The 22,751-nt window shown below is 58.3% G+C and overlaps 1 protein-coding gene across 9 annotated transcripts in view; it reads left to right on the top strand.

Moving 5' to 3' along the window:
- Positions 1-238: 238 nt before the first annotated feature.
- PAPLN (papilin, proteoglycan like sulfated glycoprotein) overlaps positions 239-22,751 on the top strand; it is a 32,896-nt gene continuing 10,383 nt past the window's right edge. For 5 of the 9 annotated variants that reach the window (XR_006604531.1, XR_006604532.1, XM_004754840.3 and 2 more), the window contains exons 1-19: positions 3,477-5,157; positions 6,163-6,223; positions 6,541-6,643; positions 8,432-8,562; positions 9,324-9,447; positions 9,819-9,899; positions 9,985-10,157; positions 10,260-10,383; positions 10,783-10,909; positions 11,292-11,357; positions 11,844-12,051; positions 12,606-12,788; positions 12,995-13,136; positions 18,366-18,446; positions 18,599-18,848; positions 19,703-19,823; positions 20,184-20,322; positions 21,350-21,791; positions 22,483-22,623. Coding sequence is in view for 7 of the 9 variants with exons in the window: in XM_004754840.3 (XP_004754897.2) it covers positions 4,979-5,157; positions 6,163-6,223; positions 6,541-6,643; positions 8,432-8,562; positions 9,324-9,447; positions 9,819-9,899; positions 9,985-10,157; positions 10,260-10,383; positions 10,783-10,909; positions 11,292-11,357; positions 11,844-12,051; positions 12,606-12,788; positions 12,995-13,136; positions 18,366-18,446; positions 18,599-18,848; positions 19,703-19,823; positions 20,184-20,322; positions 21,350-21,791; positions 22,483-22,623 (2,876 nt within the window). In the remaining 2 variants the exon portion in view is untranslated. The other 4 variants (XM_004754837.3, XM_004754839.3, XM_045072643.1 and 1 more) reach the window with 4 other exon arrangements.

The following is a 22,751-nucleotide window of genomic DNA, read 5'->3' as shown; positions in this document are numbered from 1 at the left end:
CAAGTCCCAAAACAAAGAACCCCAGGAAGGCAGAATAGAGTGAGGTCTGCCCGCACGGAATCCGAGGTTGGAGGAGAGCAGAGTGGAGGGCAAGCCAAGCCCTGGCACCGACCCAAGGGGATGCGGCACCGGTCCCTGGGGGGGCCCCTCCGCCGGGACTGGGGATGCGCGTCTGCAGGGCCGGGCGGGGGGAGATGGGGCGGGGAGGCGGCCAGCCCGCGGCAGGGAAAGTCCAGCCTCCGCAGGCGTTCCTCGCCGTCGGGCCAACCTCCCATTCCCGGGGCGGCACGGACCGAGCGGCACTGCGGGCCCTGCGCGCTCCGAGACAGGTACGAGAGCGGAGGGACAGGGACCCGGCGGCAGGGGCGGCTCGGCCCGGGGCTGCTGCTGCAGGAACGCGCCGCGCCCGGCCCGCGGGCAGAGCCGCGTCGGAGGAAGGGACGCCACCCTCCCACCCCGAGGAGACCCCGCCTCCGGCTGTCGCCCGGGTCACCGCACCGCACCGCACGGCGCGCCCTCGGGCGGGGCTGGGCGGTCACCGGCGGGCAGGAGAGCGGGGAGCCCCGGGGGCTCGTGCTGGGCAGCGGGGCGCGACCCCGGGCCCCGCGCCCACGCCGCCCGCCCCCTCGGCCGTTGCGTCCGCGGGACGCGGTTCCCGCGCCGCCCAGGCACCGGGCTCGCAGGCCGAGCGCGCCCCTCCGCGAGGTGCCGCCAGGGCCAGCACGTGCCGGGTCGCCCCGGCGCCTCGCGTGGGAAGCGCACCTTCCGCCTTCCGGGGCTGCACCGGCCGCGTTCCCGGGCGGGGGGCGGGGGGCGGGGAGCGGGTGGGCCGGACCCCGAGCGAGGAGCGCGGGTCGCGGGCGCCTCCTCGCGACTGAAGCCCGGAAGGTTCCTGAGTAGGGGGCGGCCGGGGAAGGGCGTCGCGCGGGCCTCGGGCGGCCGGGTGTCCGCGGGGAGCGGTGGGGGGCTGCGCAGGGTCCCCGGGCGCGGGTCCTGGGCTGACCTCCCCGGGCGCAGACCCGCCCGGCCGCGAAGCCCTGGTCAGGCCGCGCCGTGTTCCTCGGAGACACAACGTGAGAGGAGCCCACCCTGCGGGCCGGGGAGTGGGGGGCGCAGCGGGCCGGGCCCTCAGGAAGCCGTGGGAGCCCCCGGGAGTGGTCCGATGTCCGAGCCGCAGGGCTGGCCCTCGTGTCGCACGAGGTCTTGTTTCTGTTTTTCTCCCAAGCGAATTGAAATAACCTTCTGGCTTTCGCGACCTTGAGATTGCAGCTGTGGGTCTCGATCTGGTGCGGTTACAGCCGCGGTGGGAGAACTGGGCAGCAATCACAAGCTTCTCTTCTGTCTTAAGTCTCTCCCTTGGCTCTGCTCACCTCCCTCCCTAACCGCGGTCTCCTCTAGAGAAGCATCCCTTGTCGTTCATCTTGTTCTAGAACAAGACACTCAGAGCCACGCGGGCCTCCCCTCCCGCGCGCTGCTCTTCTTACAGGCGCTGCGGGCGCAGGCGGCACCCCTGTCAGCCGCCCGCTCCCCCCACCCCGCTAGCCCCAGGAACCTCTGATTTGTTTGACTGTGAAAGTAATGGCTAAATGAATCACTGTTTGTGCTAAATTAACGAAGCATGTTCGTCGCTAAATGTGCCAGATTAAATTTTGCTGAACTTGGCTTAGGTATGTTACTTTGTCCTTGTAAAATGAAGTCATTTTATACTTGAATAATGAATAACATTGGTAGAATTACAGATTTTAAAATTTTAACATACAAGTCAGTACTTGTTTAATGTTTTGTACTGAAGGAACATATTACTTATGTCATTCTCCAATAGTGACATGTACGCACATGTAGGTACATACTGTGCAGACAGAACCCAGGGCACTGCACACATACACACACTCCTTGCACACTCACGCCACACTGCACACATACATTGTGCACACGCACATGCTACACACACTTCCTTTCACACGTGTCCTCCAGAGTCACCCACAGCCTGCACACTCAGAAACCACAACGCACACAGAAGTGCGCGCACACACACGTTACAGAACTGGCTTGTGGAGCTTTTGTTGTGCAGAGAAATACTGGCTTGGGCTTAAGGTAGGATACAGTTAACGTCTTTTTTTTTTTAAATTTTATTTATTTATTTGACAGAGATTGCAAGTAGGCAGAGAGGCAGGCAGAGAGAGAGGAGGAAGCAGGCTCCCTACTGAGCAGAGAGCTGGATGCGGGGCTCGATCCCAGGATCCTGGGATCATGACCTGAGCCGAAGGCAGAGGCTTTAACCCACTGAGCCACCCAGGTGCCCACAGTTGACATCTTTAAAGCTTTTGAGTTTTAAAGGCATCTTGGGAGAGTTTCTTTTAAAAAATGTATATTAACGGGCGCATGGGTTAAGCGGCTGTCCTCAGCTCAGGTCATGATCCTGGAGTCCTGGGATGGAGCCCCAGGCAGGACTCCCTGCTTAGCAGGTCATCTGCTCCCTCTCCCTGCCCCTCCCCCTGCTTGTGCTCAAATAAATAAATAAATAAATAAAATTTTAAAATATTTTATTTATTTATTTTATTAAATTAAAAAAATATTTTATTTATTTGACAGCGAGAGAAAGAGAGACAGACAGACAGACAGAAAGAAAGAGCAGAGGGAGGGCGCCTGGGTGGCTCAGTGGGTTAAGCCACTGCCTTCGGCTCAGGTCATGATCTCAGGGTCCTGGGATCGAGTCCCGCATCGGGCTCTCTGCTCAGCAGGGAGCCTGCTTCCTCCTCTCTCTCTCTCTGCCTACTTGTAATCTCTCTCTGTCAAATAAATAAATAAAATCTTAAAAAAAAAAAAAAAAAAAGAAAGAGCAGAGGGAGTCGGAGAGGGAAAGCAGGCTTCCCGCTGAGCAGGGAGCCCAGTGCGGAGGTGGATCTCAGGATCCTGCGATCATGACTTGAACCGAAGGCAGACGCTTAAGGACTGAGCCAGGGCGACTAACCCAGTCGCCCCTAAATAAAATCTTCTAAAAAATAACAAATTAAAAAAAAAAACTTAAAAAACACAAATTGTGCTTAAAAACAACAGGTATAATGGCTTTTAAAAAAGGGAACCTCTTGCTAAATTAAAACCCTTGAGACTGATTGCTTTGATTCTCAACCTGTCCTTCAACAAGTGTTTTTAACGGCCCTCTTTCTTTCCCCTTTGAAATCCTGAAAGAAGGTACTCTTGAACATTTAGAAGCCGGTGGTAGACCGGCCTCTTCTCCCGCACCTGAGTGCCATGGCCTCCCGTCCGTCCTCTGTGGCCCTGCAGTCTCCTGTGGGCCACCGGGAGGAAGGGGCGCGCCCCTGCCGGAGACCCGCGGACCCGCCCCTGCCGGAGACCCGCGGACCCGGCCCTGCCCCGCCCGCTCCAATCCCGCCCTCTTCCGCAGGCAGAGATGCGGCTGCTCCTGCTCGTGCCCCTGCTGCTGGCCCCGGCGCCCAGGTCCTGGGTGAGTGCCGCCCTGCTCACAGCTCCGCCTGGGCCCCCAGCTGCAGTGCAAGGCGCGGGTGGGGGGGTGGATATGGGTGGCGGGGCGCAGACCCTCAGCTGGGAGGACGCCCTGGGGTTTAGGACGCCACGGCTTGGAGCCCCCTCTCCCAGCCCGGAAGGTTCGCGACCTCCTGTGGGAAGCTGGGGTAAAGCCAAGTCCTGGGACCCCCCAGCTCTTTCAAAAAGGGGTGCAACCTGAAGCTGTCTGACCAAGGGGCCCAGAGCAGCCCTCCCGGCTGCCGGCGCAGCACTGGCAACTTCCCCCCCACCGACCTCCTTCAGAAGGTGCTGGGTGCACCCTAATGCCGGGACTCCCCACTCCCGGTGTTGGCTTCCAAGGTGGAAGGAAGGGGAGGGGGCAGTGCTGGCTCCAGCCAAGGTGCAGGGCTACATGGCCCTTCCCATCATCTGCCTGGGGCCGAACTGGGCTGTCCTGAGCTTGACTCTGTTTGCTTGCGGGTCCCCCCCCCCCCACTAGGGATTTAGCTCTAGAGAGAGCAGGGATGGCCTAGAGAACTTTCTGAGATGATAAAAAATGTTCTGAAACTGCTGTCCTTATAGACACTTGGTTCCATGGCCACTGAGCCCGGGAATCGTGGCTATTTCAACTGAAGAATTAAGTGGTTTGATTTAGTTTGATTTTAATGAACCTAAGTAGCCACGTGGGGGGGGTTGTAATACCGACCCGCGTTACTCTGCAGGTGAAATGAGTCCAGGGATATAAAATGCCCTGAGTCCTCTTAGGGGCTTTCTGCCTTAGAAACACCTGAGTGACCCCCCTCCCACCTCTTCCCGCTCACAGCATGAGAGCTGGGGGGTGGGGGGGATGCTGAGCTCTCCTCCGCAGCTCTGCAGCCTCCTGTCGCTGGCTCTGGCTGGGGTGGGGGCAGAGCCCCCCCCCGGGGGGTCCCTTCTGGGTGCCGACAGTTGTGGGGGAGGCATAAAGTGCAAATGCAAACCCAGGCTGGTCAGGGTTGGTTTCCTCTGCCTCTGCTCACGCCCCCTCTCGCACCCCTGCGCAGAGCAGCCCTGGGAACAGCACAGCAAGAAAGAGGGTCCCTGAGTTGCCTTGCGGTTGGGCGGGCTGGGCAGGGAGGGGCTTGTTCGGGGAACATCAGGGGCAGGTGAGGACCTTGACTGGCCAGTGGAGCGAGGCCTGGATGAGCTTATTCCGTCCCCCCACTGGCAGCTCATGGTTGGGGTAATTATGGGGAAACAAAACATGCCTGATGCGAACTGTGCTTTCTTTCCTCAGACAGCCCTTGTGGAGGGCATCTGGCTGGCTGGCTCGCTCCCTCCCTCCTGGCCGCTGGTACCCCTCCCCGCAAACAAGTGGCTAGCTGCCTCAGGGGTGCTGGGTGCAGGAGGCCAGCGCGGTTTGTAAGGCCCTTGGCTCCTTGTGCTGAGTGTTTGGGGGCGCCTGGTGTTTGCGCTGGGAGAGAGAATCCGGGCTCCCAAGCGGAGATGGGGGATGTTTTTAGGTAGGGGCCCTCTGAGTACCAACTCACACCTCCGAGGGTGTCTTTTCCTGCAGGCTCCCAAGGTGAGACGGCAGAGTGACACCTGGGGACCCTGGGGTCCCTGGAGCTCCTGCAGCCGGACCTGCGGAGTGGGCATCAGCGTCAGGGAGCGCCCCTGTTTCTCCCAGAGGTAGGGGGGGCTGCTCAGGGGTCAGGTGGGTCCCGCCACGGCACTGGCAGAACCCATGGAGCCGTGGGTTTGCTGTGGGAGCAGCGTGCCTGGAGTATTGAAATCGAGTACACTCTGATTCTGACAGTCAGCCTTGTTTCAGGGGAGCTAGAGCTGTGCCTGCTGCCCCCAGTCCCGAGTCCCTAGCTCCCAGTGCTATGTCTGGCATGTGGCAGGTGCAGCAAATTCTTGGCAAACCAACGAACAATCTTCAATTCCTAACGGGCAGAGTTCCTCCACCTTCGGTCTCTGTTGAGTATAGCCGTCTCCCACTTCAAGGGAGGTTTTAAGCCCCTGCTATGTGCCCTGCGCTCCGGCACGTGCTAGTGAAGGCTGGGGCACAAGCAATGTGGGGGTGACCTTTGTTGGTGGGTTGAACTCAGTCTTCCTGAACACCTCCTCGTGGGAAGAAGACGAGCCTCGAGCTTTTTTTTTTTTTTTTTTAAGATTTTTATTTATTTATTTGACAGAGATCACAAGTAGGCAGAGAGGCAGGCAGAGAGAGAGGGAGAGGCAGGCAGAGAGAGAGCTGAGCAGAGAGCCTGATGCGGGGCTTGATCCCAGGACCCTGGGATCATGACCTGAGCCGAAGGCAGAGGCTTTAACCCACTGAGCCACCCAGGCACCCCGAGCCTCGAGCTCTTACTCCAGGCATCATGTGCTCCCTAAACTGCAGAATGACCTTGGAGGAGGGGGGCGGGTATATATTACATCTTACTTTCTCTCCAAAGGTCAAAGTTGGGTCTTCTCTGGAAATTTGCTCTAAGAGGCAGGTAGCCCCAAGTTGAGGACCTCCGGGATACGCTTCTGAGTCTAGTATAGACACAGGGCTCACCGCGTCTGCCTGAGGGGATCTGTGTGTGCAGGTCCCCCTCCTCTGCCCCGAGTGGCCTGCAGGAGAGCCCGAGGAGGAGGAAGGGGTGTTGGTTCACGGGGTTCAAGTCTTCCTGGTGTTCTCGTCTTCAGGAGAGATGGGGGCTCCAGCTGCGTGGGCTCGGCCCGGAGCCACCGCTCTTGCCACACCGAGGTAAAGCCTGCAGGAGTGGGAACCCCAGCTTCTGGGGCCCCTCCCCTCCTTTCCTCCCAGTTCCCGGGGCATCCTCCCGCAGGTGCACAGTCTGGGCTGCGGGAAGCCCCTTGCTCCCCTTCCCACCCAAAATGACAGCGTCCTCTCCAGCAGCCCGAAGCCCCAGCAGGGGAGCATTCAGGAGGCCTGGGGGCCCACACCTCCCAGTCCCGAGCTGCTGGGGTAAAGGGAGTGGTTGGTGGCGACGAGTCCCACCACCCCAGGTGCAGTGGGGTGGGCGGACCCCTGTGGAGGCCCCACACGTCCCTCCCCTGCAGAGCTGCCCAGAGGGTGCCAGGGACTTCCGGGCGGAGCAGTGCTCCCAGTTCGACAGCCAGGACTTCCAGGGAAGATGGTACAAGTGGCTGCCGTACTACGGAGGTGAGTGGACGTCCCGGCACCCGCACCCCTGCTGCCGCGCCCAGCTGCTCCAGATCTCTTGTGCCCGCTGACTGTGCACGGCGCGGTGCTTACCGCCGTATTACAGACGCTCTGTCGGATGCATTTTAGAAAACTCACAGGACCCCCAGCCGGTGCTCATCGCAACACAACGGGGTCGGGGTCGGTGTCATTTTGAGTCTTCTCCATCCTATACATTTTCAAACAAGGCCACTAGGCCGTGTCTGTGCCACTTGGAGACCTGCTCTCTCTGGCCTGCTCCGGAGGCGTTCCTCGTTCCTCGTGCTGCAGGCCATGGGGAATTAGGGTACCGGTCAGGGCAGGCCAGGTGGGGGCCAACTGAAGGTCAGGGCTGCAGGGGGCTTGGTACGGCAAGAGCCCATTTATTCAGGATCCCTGGGGCGCATGGGCTTGCTCTGCGTGGCTCTGAGGAGGGTGGTTAATTTTTAGAGCAATATAGTTAAGAAAAAAACCCATGTATGTGACTAAAGCTCTTCAGATGTGTCAGAAGATCCCTTGGGCTCCTCCTTCTGAGTATTACTGGTCATGGCTCATTGCCACCGACTCCTGAGGAGTATGACATCTGGCTGCGTGACCATTTATATTCTGTGTGTGCTGCTGCACGGGGAGCGGGGTCTTGGCTGGAGGGGTGGCCCTAGAGTCTGTGGCATTCACTGCTCCTCAGTGTATGGATACATTTGAATGTATCCATATTAAAAAAAATTTATGTATTTGACAGACAGACAGATCACAAGTAGGCCGAGAGGCAGGCAGAGAGAGAGAGAGAGGAGGAAGCGGCTCCCCACTGAGCAGAGAGCCCGATGCGGGGCTCGATCCCAAGACCCTGAGATCATGACCTGAGCTGAAGGCAGAGGCTTAACCCACTGAGCCACCCAGGCACTGCCATCCATGTTTTATAAAAGATTTATTTACTTGAGAGGGAGCGATCATGCAAGAAGAGGGAGGGAGAGAGAATTCTAAGCAGACGCTATGCCCCGTGTGGAGCCCTCCTCGGGGCTCGACCCCACAACCTGAGATCATCATCTGAGCTGAAATCGAGTCAGATGCTCAACCGACTACACCCCCCAGGTGCCCTAAATACACCCATGTAGAAAAACCAGAACACAGAAGAAAGGGTCACGGAGGGATGCCTTCTCTGTGGTGCAGGTGACTGCATTCCTAGTAGGACTTTTGGCTGTTTAAACAACGTGTATATAATATTTAGGTGGCTATAAAAATGAAAACTCCTAAGTGACCTTGACCCCACGCCTCTCCTTGGATTTGCCCTCACATTCCATCTAGCCCTCTTCACATTTTTGTCTCTATAAACACATACATATTTGTAATTATTATGTAGCCCCATTCTGCATTGTGTGGGAGATGCGTCTCCCCACGTAACCGTATGGTCCAGTACGTTACAGCACAGCCCACCTGCCTTCTGGTCTATTAGTAACTGACTTTGAGGAGCGGATTGTTAACACATGGGCTGATTATAAGGCTGTGACAGACCTTTCCAAGGGGCTAGCTTTTTCCCGATCCTGGGATTTATCTTCCACTTGATCCCCAGGGAGGCTGCGGTTTTGTGAACGTTGTTTCCAGCGGGGGTGGGGTGGAGTGGGATTCTCTCCCCCTGGGAGAGCCTAGGCAAGGGCTTTCTCTCCGCAACCCCGACCCCACGCGTGTGCTTCTGGCCCCGCCCTCCCTTCACTGTACCCAGGAGAGGACTTGCTGCTTGCTTGGGATCTCAGTTTCCCCCTCTGTCTGCCTCAGCCCCGGACAAGTGTGAGCTGAACTGCATTCCCAAGGGGGAGAACTTCTACTTCAAGCACAGGGAGGCTGTTGTGGATGGGACACCCTGTGAGCCTGGCACACGGGACGTCTGTGTGGATGGCAGCTGCCGGGTACGTGGTGCTCCTGCCCCCTCTCCCATGCGGGCTGGCCTGGGGCGTATGGTGGGATGTCTCCCTGCCCTGCACCAGAGGCTCTCAGGAGCTTAATGTCTTCTCATGGGCAGCTTTGAGGTGTCTTTGCATCACAGATGCCCTGTGACCCCTTTGCCCTTTGCGACCAAGCACCCCAACAGGAGCACCCGTCTGGGTGGCAAGTTATAGAAACCCCATGAAAACTGACAAAGGGGAAGAAAGCCCTCCAGGGCTGGTCTGGCTGGCTGCAGGGGCTGGAAATGTCTCCTCGCCTCTGGGCTTTTCTCTCCTCTGGGTCCACGCTGGGATCCTGGGAGGTATGCAGAGGGCCAGCAGCAGCTCCCAGCTCTGGCTGGAAAGGGCATCTACTTCTTAGGGGCCCCAGCGACCCAGAGTTGCCCCAGATTTGTCTGGGCTGGGGGAGCCCTGTGAACGACGTACTTGGAGCATGGCGTGGAACCCACTGACTTGCCCCACATTCACTGTTGGGGAGTTTGTGCAACCTGGGAGGTCCCCCTCCCGGGCCCCAAACGAAAACGTATTGTTGCCAGAGAAGGGGAGACGGGTGCTGAGCCGGGGGAAAGGGGTCAACTGTCAGCCACAGGCCAGATCACTCGGCCTTAGTGGGCGATGAATAACTACTGCCCCCCCTGATCTGAGCAGTGATTTGGGTTCAAATCCTCCTGTGTCCGTGACCTCTGGGGTCTTTCTTCTCCTCTTCATTCATCTCTGCCTGGTAGGTCGTGGGCTGTGACTACAACCTCGACTCCGCAGAAGAGGAGGACAAGTGTCTGCAGTGTGGGGGTGACGGCAGGACCTGCTACCCCGTCACAGGCACCTTTGATGCCAATGACCTCAGCAGAGGTGAGGGTTGTCGGGGGCGGGGCCCGCAGGCAGTTGAGGCGAGGGTCTGTCGCCTGTCCCTTCCTTGCCTGACTTCCGCTCCAGCTGAGTCACCCTGGTGGCCCTGCAGGCGTCTGATCTGGCCCTCAGGTCAGGCCTTAGGGTGGAGGTCCAAGGCTCTCACTGGAGCCTGTGGGCTTGGGCTGGTAAGGATCTCTGCCTCCTGACCCAGTGCAGGCTCCCACGGCCAACGGCTGGGTACCCCTCCTCACCCCTTCTCCCTGGCCCTCAGCTGTCCCCTCCCCCTTCCCAGTCAGGCCTGCCACTGTCCCTGACCCTGGCCGTGCTGCCAGGGGCGTGGGTGGTCCCAAAGTGTGTCTCTGCCCCCGCAGGCTACAACCAGATGCTCATCATTCCCGCGGGGGCCACCAGCATCCGCGTGGAGGAGGTGGCGGCCAGCAGGAATTTCCTGGGTGAGTGCGGGCTGGGGTGAGTCTGGGCGGTGGCCGTGCGGCGGGTCCCTCCGTGGCAGCTGACCTGGGGCTCACACGTGTGCAGCGGTGAAGAGCGTGCGGGGAGAATACTACCTCAACGGGCACTGGACCATCGGGGACGCGTGGGCCCTGCCCGCAGCCAGCACCGTCCTGCACTACGAGCGCGGGGCCGAGGGGGACCTGGCCCCTGAGCGGCTCTATGCTCGCGGCCCCACCTCCGAGCCCCTGGTCATCGAGGTGAGGGGCTGGCGGGTGGCGGGGGCACTCGGGGAGGCCAGGCCAAGGGGGGCGGGTCCCGGGGGGGGGCGGGCCTGCCTCAGCGAGGACCCTCCCGCACAGCTCCTCAGCCAGGAGCCCAACCCCGGTGTGCGCTACGAGTACCACCTGCCCCTGGGCAGCTCCCCGTCTGGCTTCCACTGGAGCCACGGCTCATGGAGTGACTGCAGTGCCGAGTGCGGGGGAGGTGAGCCGTCTGCATGTCCTAGGAGCCACGTGGGGGCACCCAGGGCTCAGGGAATCCACAAAGGGTCCCCTCCTACCCACCCTCCAAGCTCAGAGAACCAGAGAAGGCTTCCCAGAGGTGGTGGCATCTCAGAGGACACTGTATTCCCTGGGCAGCAGAGGCTCAGCCCTGAATGGGTGACCAGAGGTTAGAGCAGGGTACCAGCACCTGCACATAACACCTCTCAAGCCTCAGTTTCCTCCTCTGTAAATTGGGGATAATGATGGCATTTATCCCAGGAGGTCATCTGAGGCTTGATCAAGATGACGCTTGGAATGCATGCAGAACGGTGCCCAGCCCAGAGTTCGCCTTTGGTGACTGTTGACTGATCACCTGCCCGTGATGGCCGGGCCTCTGCAGGTCACCAGTCCCGCCCGGTGTTCTGCACCACTGACAACGAGGTCTACCCTGACCGCATGTGCCAGCATCAGCTGCGGCCGGCCGACCGCCGCCCCTGTAGCACTCACCCCTGCCCGCAGACCAAGCGGTGAGGCCCTTGCCAGTGCCCCCACGGTGGGGCCCAAGCACTTGGGTGGGAAGGCACTGGGGTCTCTAGGCAACTCCAGGTGTTGAGCAAACAGGTGGGTTGTTCCTACAGCTGGGGCAGAGTGGAGAGGAGGCAGCTGTCACTGCAGGAAGCAGCAGGGGTGTGTGTGTGTGTGTGTGTGTGCATGAGCGTGAGATCCGGGGCTATTCTGTCCACCCGTGTGTGCCCACACAGGGCCCAGAGTGTCCAGGCTGGTGGTGGGCAAGCGGGGGGAAGGTACTGGAAGCCCTGTCCGAGCCGGCAGGGGACTTGGCTCGACAGATACCAGGAAGTGGGCCAGGGGGCCTGTGGGCATCAGTAATGCCTTTGTTCATGCACGAAGGACCTCTTACCTGCACCGGCCCAGAGCGTGGCCCCTTGCTGGGGCCCAGCGTGCACGCAGGAACAGGTAATCTGCAGGCCGCAGGTTCCCTGCGGGGCCGGCGCAGTCCTTCTGCCCTCCTGGCTTCGGTGGCAGCTGGCCTTGCAGGATGGTGGTGGGCTTGGCTTCGCACGGCGCTGCTGGGGCTGCCCTTTCCTCCCGTGCCCCAGGGCCGCTCTAGGAGATGCTCCCAACAAGGGCAGACACAGAGGCAATGGAGTCTGGCTGGGGATGACAGGGACCCTGGTGAGGAGGACAGGAAAGCTAAGAGGGGAGCAGCCAGGCTCTGTGTTGTAGGGACCAGAGCTCGGTGGCAAGAGATGGCAGGCAGAGCGGGCGCTTGGCCTTTTATGCAGAACTTTCTACCCCCACACCTGTGCAGGCCCAGATGTTAGCATGGGCCAGGCTTGGGGGATCCCCAGCGCACTCCTGTGTGTGACAGCTGGGGCTCCCTTGGGCCTGGACTCCAGCCCCTGCCGCTGGGCCAGCCTTACCGGATTCCTCTCCCCGCAGCTGGAAGACGGGGCCCTGGTCACCCTGCTCGGCCTCCTGTGGCGGCGGCTCCCAGTCCCGCTCTGTCTACTGCGTCTCATCCGATGGGGCAGGCAGCCAGGAGGCCACCGGGGAGGCGGAGTGCGCAGGCCAGCCTGGGAAGCCCCCTGCCACCCGGGCCTGCAATCTGCAGCGCTGCGCAGCCTGGACAGTGGAGCCCTGGGGGGAGGTGAGCCTCTGCCCGGCGGGGTAGGGACCGAATCGGGCCCCGGGTCTATGGGCTGGGGCCGCAGCAGAGCTGGGCAGGGAGGCTTGGCCTCCGCTAGGGAGGTAGATCCTGGGAGGTAAAGTGACCTGCTAGATGGTCTTGGAAGCTGTTGCCAGGGCTGGGACTAGGAGCAGGTGTTTGGACTCTCCCTCCTTCTCCAGGATCCCGGGCGGGGTGGGACAGACTTTGTCTTGCCATGAAGCAGCAGCCGGGGACCTTGCTGGGGTGGGGGGGGCCGAGGAGGAGCTGGCACTGACTGGTGCTGCTGGTCTCTGCTTCCAGCACCCACATATGTTCAAGTCTCGAACAGGGAAATGTGGAAAATGTCCCTAAGCTTGGTGACAGCAGCCGTGGTGTAGGCTATGTGACCTCAGAAGAGGGGTTCAGCTTCTCTGAGCCTAGGAGCTGGATGTGGGCCAGGGGTGGGTGGGTGGGGGTCTGGCTGTCTGACCTGGCATGGCCCCTCTGCGCGGGGGAGGACAAGCAAGCTCCCGCCGACAGCCTGGTCCTTGCAGTGCTCTGTCAGCTGCGGTGCCGGGGTCCGGAGGCGGAGCGTCACCTGCCGCAGTGATGAGGGGTCTCCGCTCCACGCCGCAGCATGCCCCGCGGAGGACCGTCCCCCCATCACGGAGCCCTGTGTGCGTGAAGACTGTCCCCCAACGCATGAGCAGGCCTGGCGTGTCGGCGCCTGGGGTCTGGTGAGTGCTTGCCTCTTCCCCCGCTCCTTCCTGCCACCCAGGCCTGGTCCTGGTCCAGGCCGCTGGACACGTGACCTCCCCTGGGTCTGGCCTGCCTCCCAGGCATTTTCCCCCTCCCTCTTTTCCTTGTGGGGACCCCCAGCCCCAGGGTCTTGCTCCTTTTCTGAGCCTGTCCTTTCTTCCCACGCCCACCCCGTGGGCCCCAGTGTTCCAAGAGCTGCGGCGCGGGGACCCGGAGACGCCAGGTCATCTGTGCCCTCGGGTCTCCCGGCCTCTGTGGGAGCCTGCAGCTCTCCAAGCCCAGGGAGGCCGAGCCCTGTAACACGCAGCCCTGCCATCTGCCTCCAGGTAAGAGCAGGGGCGCCGGCCAGGCTCCCCATGCCCCGGCCATCATCGTGCCTGGCTTGTCTGGCCTCCTAGCTAGCGGCTCCTGGAGGCTCAGATCCTTGACTTCCTCCTTGCTATTGACACGCCCCCGGGCCCCAGAGCTTAGCACGAGTCGGGTATTCAGCAAACGTTCACCGAATGACTGAGTGAGTGAGTACGCCCCGCTGCTACCCTTGTCTTCCCCTTCTCCTCACCCCCATCCCCGCTGGCAGGAAGATGCCCCAGGCCCGGGGAGCTGCAGGGGAAGGGCCCAGAGGCCAGTACTTGCTTGGTGTGAGGTTGTGCTATTGAGGAAAAACATGGGATGCGGCTCAGCTGGGGGAGCGAGTGGGGATGGTGGCCTCCTGCTACCACAGGGAGGTGTGTCTGGCCCGGATGTGCTCCTGCTGGGGGCCCCCTGTGAGCCGAGCTGGTGACGCTCCAAGGGAAGCACAGGGCACAGTGGCCAAGAACCAGGGGCCTGGACTTGACAGCGAGCCTAAGTTTCAATCTCTGCTCCATCGCTGACCAGCGGTGTGGCCCCGCGGTGTGGCCCCGCGGTGTGGCCCAGCGGTGTGGCCCCGCGGCAAGCGCCTCTCCTCCCTGATGGTCGGTTTGCCGATCTGTACAATGGGGTTAATAGTGCTTTTCAGGCCAGACTGAATTGTAAAATAAACTTAATGGCTATTTTTAATAAAATAGTCTAGGTTTATTGTGGAAAATTTGGAGGAATTAGGAAAGCAGCATAGAGACCAGTGAAATGGCCCCGATCCCTGCTTTAGTGGGAATATTCGTTAGCATGCTGCTGGGTCATGTGAGCAGACTTTCGTATGGGCTTTTCCTCCTTAAAGCCACTTGGTGTGTGAACATTCTCTAGCCCCGTGATTACTCTACGGAAGTCCATGATGCTCGGGAAGTTAGAATTTAGGCTGTTTCTAGAGTTCCTGGGTGGCTCAGTTGGTGAGGCATCTGACTCTTGATCTTAGCTCGGGTCTTGATTTCAGGGTCCTGAGTTCAAGCGCAGAGTTGGGCTCTGTGCTCCGTGTGGAGCCTACTTTTAAAAAGAAAGAAAAAAAGAAAAGAATTACATTTAAGGGGCTCAGTCAGAAGAGCGTGCAACTCTTGAACTTGGGGTGGTGAGTTTGAGCCCCATGTCATGTGTAGAGATTGCTTAAAAATGTTTTTTAAATTTAAATAATGTTTTATTTAACCTTAAATATTTTTAACATGTAATTAGTATAAAAACTATTGAATAGGCTATTTTATATTCTTTTTTCACAAGATTAAAAAATCTTCTGAATTGAATATATTTATTGTTCAGAGCATTTCTTTTTTTATTTATAATTTTTTATTTTATTTTATTTTTTAAGATTTTATTTATTTATTTGACAGAGAGAGATGACAAGCAGGCAGAGAGGCAGGCAGAGAGAGAGGAGGAAGCAGGCTCCCTGCTGAGCAGAGAGCCCGATTTGGGGCTCGATCCCAGGACCCCGGGATCATGACCCGAGCCGAAGACAGCGGCTTAACCCTCTGAGCCACCCAGGCGTCCCAATTTTTAATTTTTTTTAATAAACATATATTTTTATCCCCAGGGGTTACAGGTCTGTGAATCGCCAGGTCTACACACTTCACAGCACTCACCAAAGCACATACCCTCCCCAATGTCCATAACCCCACCCCGCTTCTCCCAACCCCCCTCCCCCCAGCAACCCTCAGTTTGTTTTGTGAGATTAAGAGCCACTTATGGTTTGTCTCCCTCCCGATCCCATCTTGTTTCATTTATTCTTCTCCTACCCCCAAACCCCCTATGTTGCATCTCCACTTCCTCATATCAGGGAGATCATATGATAGTTGTCTTTCTCTGCTTGACTTATTTCGCTAGGCATGATACCCTCTAATTCCATCCACGTCGATGTTCAGAGCATTTCTTAATTCAGATGCAGAATTTCAGTGGCATACTTGATCTATATTTAGATTTTATAGGATGTACAGTTGGAAAAGTAGATTCACATACCCAAGTTGTTCCCAACCACTTAGGACATCTTCCCAACAACTGAAGTATTTTCTAGTAAATGAATTGTCAGTTTTTAAGTTTAAAATTAAATTAATTCTAATGAGAATAAATGTAAAACGTGGTTTCTCAGTCACTCTGGTCACATTCCAAGTACTCAGTTGCTCTGACTGAGGCCAGCAGGGACCCCCGAACCTGCCCTCAGCCAGGATATAGGGATGGTGGCCGGAGTTCTGTCCAGGGGCTGGTGCTCTTAGGGCTGGGGACCTCAGGCTGGGCTGCAGATCAAATTGTCTGATAGGCCCAGGGGAGCCCCTGAAAGCTTTGGAGTTCAACAGTGACAGGGTGAAAAAGATCTTGAGGAGGACAGACAGGCACCTGCCTGAGGGCCAGACTGAAGGGGAAGCAGTTGGAGCGGGAGCCTGCTGGGGAGCAGGGCTGCAGAAATCCAAGGGCCCCCAAAAGCCATGAAAACGAAGGGTCAGGCACTCGCCCAGCAGACCCTGGTGCCCAGAGAGTGTGTGGGAAGCGGAGCAGGACTGAAAGCCCAAGAAGGTGGAGGGGAAGAGTCCCAGGAGGGGACACTAGGAGCCTATTGCCAGGCTGCTGGGGCCTGGGACTGCAGCGCTGGATGTGGGCCGTGGAGCAGGGGGTGGCGGGACAGGGGAGGGAAGGGGCCTCCGCCTTGTCCCAGGGTTTGGCCTGGGCCGGAGAGGCAGTGAAATGAAAACAGATTTTACCGTTTATCTACTAGACTTTTCCAACCCTAAATTATTTTTAAAATATTCCCTGGGGACTGGCAAGATATAGTCCAGAGGGGGATGGAATTTTTTAATCTATTTGAGAGAGCGCATGAGAAAACATCAGTGGGGGGTAGGCAGAGGGAGAAGCAGGCTCCCCGCTGAGCAAGGAGCCCGATGCGGGACTCGATCTCGGGACCCGGAGATCATGACCCGAGCCGAAGGCAGACACTTAACCCACGGAGCCACCCAGGTGCCCCTTCACTTCTTTTACATGAATTTCCTCCGTTATGTAGCAGTGTGCTCGCTGTGGAAAATTTGACATGCGTTAACAAATGGAAGGAAGGGACGCCCCTGCCACCCGCTGCCTTCCCCATCGCTCCCCCCCCCACCCCCCCGGTGCGGAACAATGAGCGTTTTGGGGCATGGCCTGTTATACATCATTATAAAAATTCCTGTCGTCCGTATTTAGTTTTTTGCGTTTTTTTCTCCATTTTATGATGAATCTATTTAGTAACTTTGAAGTGGTTAAATACCATAGACCATAAAATTCACCTATTCTAACGGTAACTCATGATTTTTAGTAAGCTTGCCAAATTGGACAATACGATGGCGAAAAAAATTTTTTTTTCCACATTTCTGAGCAGCCCCTAATCTGATTCCCCAAACTGGGAAGACAGGCCTGTTCGTTTGTGTGAACTGCACTGGAATTAAACAGAGTGTCACATTAATGGCAGATGACATTATAGTGACTCAGCGATGCTATGCTATGCTCAGCGCTCATCATGACAAGCGCAACTTAATCCCCTTTATGCATCCTCACACCCACCGCCCCTCTGGTAACCACCAGCGTGTTCTCTCTAGCTGAGAGTCTGTGAGAGTCTGGTTTTTGTTTCTGTTTTTTCTCTGTTGGGTTTGTTTCTTTTCTTTCTTTCTTTCTTTTTTTTTAAAGATTTTATTTATTTATTTGACAGAGATCACAAGTAGGCAGAGAGGCAGGCAGAGAGAGAGGGGGAGGCAAGCTCCCTGCTGAGCAGAGAGCCTGGTGTGGGGCTCAATCCCAGGACCCTGAGACCATGACCTGAGCCCCGGGTTTGTTTCTTATATTCCACATATGACTGAACTCATTCGGTGTTTGTCTTTGACTCAGTTTGCTTGGCATGAAACCCTCTAGATCTGTCTGTGTTGCAAATGGCAAGATTTCATTCTTTTTCATGGCTGAGTAATATTCCTCTGTGGTGTGTGTGTGTGTGTGTGTGTATGTGTGTGTGTATGTGTGTGTGTGTGTGTATACACACCACTTTATCCATTCATCTATAGATAGACACTTAGGCTGCTTCCATATCTTGCCTATTGTACATAAAGCTGCTAGGGACATAGAGGTGCACATATTTTCTTGAATTAGTGTTTTCGTATTCTTCAGGTAAATAGTAGTGGAATCATGGTGTTACATGGTAATGCTACTTTTAATATTTTGAGGCAGGATAGTGAAAAATCTTGAACATACAGAACAGTTGAAGAACTGCGTAGTAAGCAACCACGTATCCACACCTAAATTCTACAATGACTGTTTTGTTATATGTGCTTTTTTTAAAAGTTAGTAGTTTTTAAAAGTTTTTATTTATTTATTTATTTGACAGAGAGAGAGAGAGAGAGATCACAAGTAGGCAGAGAGGCAGGACGAGAGAGAGGGGGACGCAGGCTGCCTGCTGAGCAGAGAGCCCGATGCGGGGCTTGATCTCAGGACCCTGGGATCAAGACCTGAGCCGAAGGCAGAGGCTTTAACCCACTGAGCCACCCAGGTGCCCCTTTATTTTATTTTTATTTATTTATTTATTTTTAGATTTTATTTATTTATTTGAGAGAGAGAGACAGTGAGAGAGAGCATGAGCGAGGAGAAGGTCAGAGAGAGAAGCAGGCTCCCCGTGGAGCTGGGAACCCGATGTGGGACTCGATCCCAGGACTCCAGCCAGGATCATGACCTGAGCCGAAGGCAGTCGTCCAACCAACTGAGCCACCTAGGCGTCCCCCCTTTATTTTATTTTTTAAAAGATTTTTAAGTAAACACCCAGCGTGGGGCTCAAACTCATGACCCCAAGATCAAGAGTCACGTGCTTTCCTGACTAAGCCAGCCAGGCTCTCCACTTTGCCCATTTCCTTAATTGGATGGCTTGTCTTTTCATCAGTTCAATCTATACATATCATTTTTTTGTTTTATGTAGTTGGGATCAAGCATAGATACGAATTTTATATCTGGCTTTTCTTTTTGCAGAATTTTCTTTTAGCTTTTTTAAATAACTAAAGACTCTTGAAACTTGGGAAGGGTGTGTTATGGACTCACAGGTCTGCTCGTTCTCACTTCCGCTGTCCCGGGGTCCCAGGCCCTGCCTGAGCAGTGGGGTGGGGGCACGTGGAGGATGAGGTGGCCACTGCTCAGGCCTGATTGCCTGCTCCCTGCAGAAGTCCCCAGCGTGGAGGACGTGCTCGCTGGCCCCAGGGATCCCCGGATGTCTTTGGGCCCTCAGGTGGCCGCCAACCCAGGTGAGCCGCTCAGTGGACGCCCCCAGCCCAGAGCCCCGGAGCTGGAGGTTGAAGATAGAGCAGGTGGTTAGGGGGGATGGAGAAGGCAGGTCAGGTGTGGACAGTGAACAGCCAGGTGGAGACCTCATGGGTCTTTTCCTTCTTCCTTCTAGATTCCAGAGGCCAGTGGTGGCTCCCCCAGGAGCAAACCTTAGTGCCGGGTAATCCCAGCGGAGCCCAGGGCCTCCACCTGCCAGGCCTAGCTCCTTCTCTGCCACAGTCCCCGCACCAGCAGCCACTGCGGCCTGGCTTGGCACCCCAGGACTGCAGACATAGCCCCTATGGGTGCTGTCCTGATGGCCACACCGCGTCTCTTGGGCCACAGTGGCAGGGCTGCCCGGGAGCCTCATGTCAGCAGAGCAGGTAGGGACCTCTTCCTAGTCGGCTGGGGAGGCGGTTTGCAGAGCTCCGAACGGGACTCTGCAGGTGTCTCCCCGCTGCCCTGCTGTGCCTCTTGGTGACTCAGCTTTCTGTGGCTGATCTTCCTAATGCGCAGAGTGGGGGTAAAAATCTCTGCTCTCACTACAGAAGTGGGCCTGAGCTCTGGGGAGACCCTTGGGATAGAATTCTAGCGTTCAGATCCAAACCAGTCTACCAGTCTTTCGGGGGGGTAGGGTGGTAGGGGTAGCCCCAGACTTTGGGGCCAGCAGCCTGGGGCCAGGGCGGGATCCCCGGCTCAGCCCCTTACCAGCCGTGTTCTGGTTATGGGGGCAAGTTCCTTAACTTCTCTGATCTTGGCTTCCTCTGCTGAGAGGTGGGGACAATGACAGCCACCGGCTAGGGTCCTGAGCCTGGAAGGTGCCCTGATATGTGCTTCCTTCACCTTCCATTCCCACTCGGGCCAGCGGTGCTGAAGCCAGTGGTGGGCTCCTCTGCGGTGATCTTGTAAAACCTCCCTGGGGACTTGCTCTGTGGGCAGGCTTAGCGAGTTTCTGCCTCTGTGTTTGGGGGCAAGGCTGGAGTCGAGGTATCAGGGTGACGGCTCTGCCCGCTCGGTTCCTGCCGCCTCCCAGGCAGCCGCCGGGTGGTTGGCGGACGTGGCAGAGCCTCGGCAGGCAGAATGGTCTGCCCCGTGTGTGGGGACACGCTGTCTCCCGCTCGGGTCCTTGACTGCTCAGCCCCAGAGCCTGGGTCCTGGGACGCTGGTCGCTTACGGCCCTGGAGGGGTTGGGGACCAGGGGTGGGTGGTGAGGAGACAACTGTGTGATGCCGTCTAGGTACGGGTGCTGCCCTGATGGGGTGTCTGTGGCCGAGGGGCCCCAGCACGCGGGCTGCGCAGGGTCTTCCAGCAGTGACAACACCAGGAGAAGGCCGGGGTCAAGAGCTGTGGCTTCCTCGGTAAGTGTCTGGTTCACACAAGGGGGCTGGCATCCAGCCCCCAAGTCTGCTCAGGGCCACTGTGATCCAGGCTCTCTGTAACTTGGGCTTTGGAGAAAGGAAGTCCCTGAAGGCTGCTGGCCGACAGGGCCTCTGAGATGGGCCTGGGCTGGAGTGTGTGTGTGTGTGTGAGTGTGTGTATGTGTGTGCGCATGTGCCTTTATTTGACCTTCCCCTGGCCTCTCATCTCCCTTGAGGCTCTGCATCAAGGGCTCAGAATTCTGTCCCTCTCTCTTCCTGTCCTCCTTCCCCAGGCAGCCTAGAGTCCCTAGCAAGAGCCAGACCTATCCCCAACATCCCAACTCTAGGCTTCCTCCCCAGGCCCCCAAGACCCACCAGCCCCGGGCTCAGCAGAATGAGCCCAGTGAGTGCCGGGGCTCCCAGTTTGGCTGTTGCTATGACAACGTGGCCTCTGCTGCTGGTCCTCTTGGGGAAGGTTGCCTGGGCCAGCCCAGCTACGGTGAGTGGGTGTCCCTCCATCCTTCCTGGTGATAGGCTCCGTCCCCCTCAGCCCCACACCTCCGCAGAGCCCCACCTGGAGCTTCCTCCTAGCTCAGTGATTCATTCATTTCTTCAGATATTTGCTGATCACTTACTAGGTGCCGGGTCAGAGAACAGTGCCACGTTGTTCCTGTTTCCCACAGTTTGCCCTTGAGACCACCTGCGGGCTTGTGAGAGTCGGGGAGAGCTGTAGGCAGGGCCCCCACAGAGAAGGAGGCTCATCCTCTCCCCGCCCCTGCCCCGTGGGGCTCTGCCTCCTCTAGAAGCAGAGGTGGAATGTTGGTCAGTGCCAGGAGGGACGGGGGTGTCCCCACCCGGCCTGGGATGAGCCCTGGAGGGAGGTCACTGAGGCTGGACCACAGACTATGTGGGCGGCACTGCCAGGGACTGTCACGGGGACTTCAAAAGCCAGATGGGCTGGTGGTCAGGGTCTGCAAGAGGCTGGGCCCCTGGGTGGGCTTCAAGCAGGAGCCAGCCATGGTCACGCAGAGAAGTGGAACGGGCTCTGCTGGGGAGGTGGGCGGGTGAAGCAGGCAGGTGGGGGCAGCTGCGGTGGGTTCGAGGCCAGTGAGGGGTCCAGGAGCAGAGGTGCGCCCGCACTGGGCGTCTTCACAGGTGCTCCTGGGAGCTGAGGGCTGGGTTCTCCTCGTGAGCTCAGCACGTCAAGGCCAAGCCCTTGGGCTGCTCGGTGCCTGCGCTCTGGTGCCCCGGGTCAGGCATGGGGAGGTGAGGGGCACGAGGGGGCCAGTCCAGGTTGTTCACGGCCCTGACCTTCTGGAGGGCTCTAGTTTTGTGGGTGGAGCCTAGTAGCTCTGGGCCTTGAGCAGTCTCTGCCCCCAGGGCCAGGTGAGGGTGTAGACATGTTCCATGAGCTGGGAAGGGCCTGGCTCCAAAGTCCAAGGCAGAGGGGATGGGGGGCCGTTGTCGGCGGGGCTCTGCTGGGCCGCGTCCACGGCTTGGTGACGCTCACCCTTCTGGCCCCTCAGCCTACCCTGTGCGGTGCCTGCTGCCCAGCGCGCACGGCTCCTGCGTGGACTGGGCGGCCCGCTGGTACTTCGTCCCCTCTGTGGGCCGGTGTAACCGGTTCTGGTACGGCGGGTGCCACGGCAACGGCAATAACTTCGCCTCCGAGGAGGAGTGCATGAGCCGCTGCCGGGGGCCTCCCGCCGGGGCCCGTGGACATGGTGCTGGCAGCGGTCCCGGGGGCCAGCACGAAGCCAGATGGCAGAGGATGGGGGCCACGGTCCAGACGAAGCCCTTGCCTTCCGGTGGTGTCTTGTGGCGAGACCGAGAGCCTGGGCCGAGGGAGGAGTCCCACGCGCAAGCCTTTGGAGAGCGGCCCTGGCGCGGGGAGCTGGGGCCCAGCGCCCCTGGCCTGGGCGGAGATGCGGGGCGACCAGCGCCGCCTTCCCGCAGCTCTTCCTACAGGTGAGCCCCCCCAACCCCTTCACCCTGAGGTCAGCAGCCGCCCCCCCCCCCCCCCCAGTCCTCCAGACAGCCCTGCGGTCCTGTCGTTGCACACACGGGGAAGCTGCCTTGGGAGACAGGAGACCTGCCCGCAGATGGTGGTGCCATCTCGGTCAGACCTCGCTCCTACACCCCAGGCCTGTGTGGTCGGAAAAGCTTGCAGGTTCATGACCTCCAGCGAGTCCTCCAACTTCTCTAAGCCCCCCGTTTCCTGACGTGTGAAATGGCGATGTTCTCTCAGGTTTACTGTGGGTTCCAGTCTTGGGACTGTGTCATGAGAGCTCTGGGGAGAGTAAAAACCAAATAAGTAAAACTTTACATCCCAAAGGGGTCAAGCATGTCGTTTAGTTCCCCACCCGGACCTGGCGTGAGGGATCTCTCCGGGCTCCTCCATGCCCTGGGCTTTGCGCCCACCCTGCAGCGGTCACAGGACCAGGCTGAGGTAGCAACGTCCAAGGGCATGTGGGGGGATGGAGAGGGGACATTCCTGAGGCCACTGGCTTCTGGAGCTTGGCCTCCTGGGAGATCCCCTGACCCCGACAGTGCTGGAGACAGGATGGATGCCAAGTCTCTGGGGTGGGAACTGATGGAGGGGAGCCCCCGGTCCCGCACTGAGGCCAGCAGCACGGGTTCTCCCCTCCGCCCTCCCCAGGGTCAGCTTGGCCGGCCAGGAGCCATCCCTGGTACAGGCGTCCCCGGGGCAGTTGGTGCAGCTCGTCTGCCAAGATGACGACGCCTCCCTGGAGCCCCATGGCCAGTGGCAGAAAGACGGGCAGCCCGTCTCCTCCGACAGGTGTGTGTGTGGCAGCCCCCGATGTCCCCTGGGGCAGGAGGGGGCAAGCAGGGCTCCAGTCCCCTCCGGGAGGAGCGCGGGGGGCCTCAGGCAGGTCGGGCTCGTTGTCGTCAGAAGCCAGAGCTCAG

The sequence above is a fragment of the Mustela putorius genome, unplaced genomic scaffold, assembly GCF_011764305.1.
Source record: "Mustela putorius furo isolate JIRA1106 unplaced genomic scaffold, ASM1176430v1.1 tig00000129_pilon_pilon_pilon, whole genome shotgun sequence".
Lineage (NCBI taxonomy): Eukaryota > Metazoa > Chordata > Mammalia > Carnivora > Mustelidae > Mustela > Mustela putorius.
This window is presented reverse-complemented; position numbering and strand designations above follow the sequence as displayed.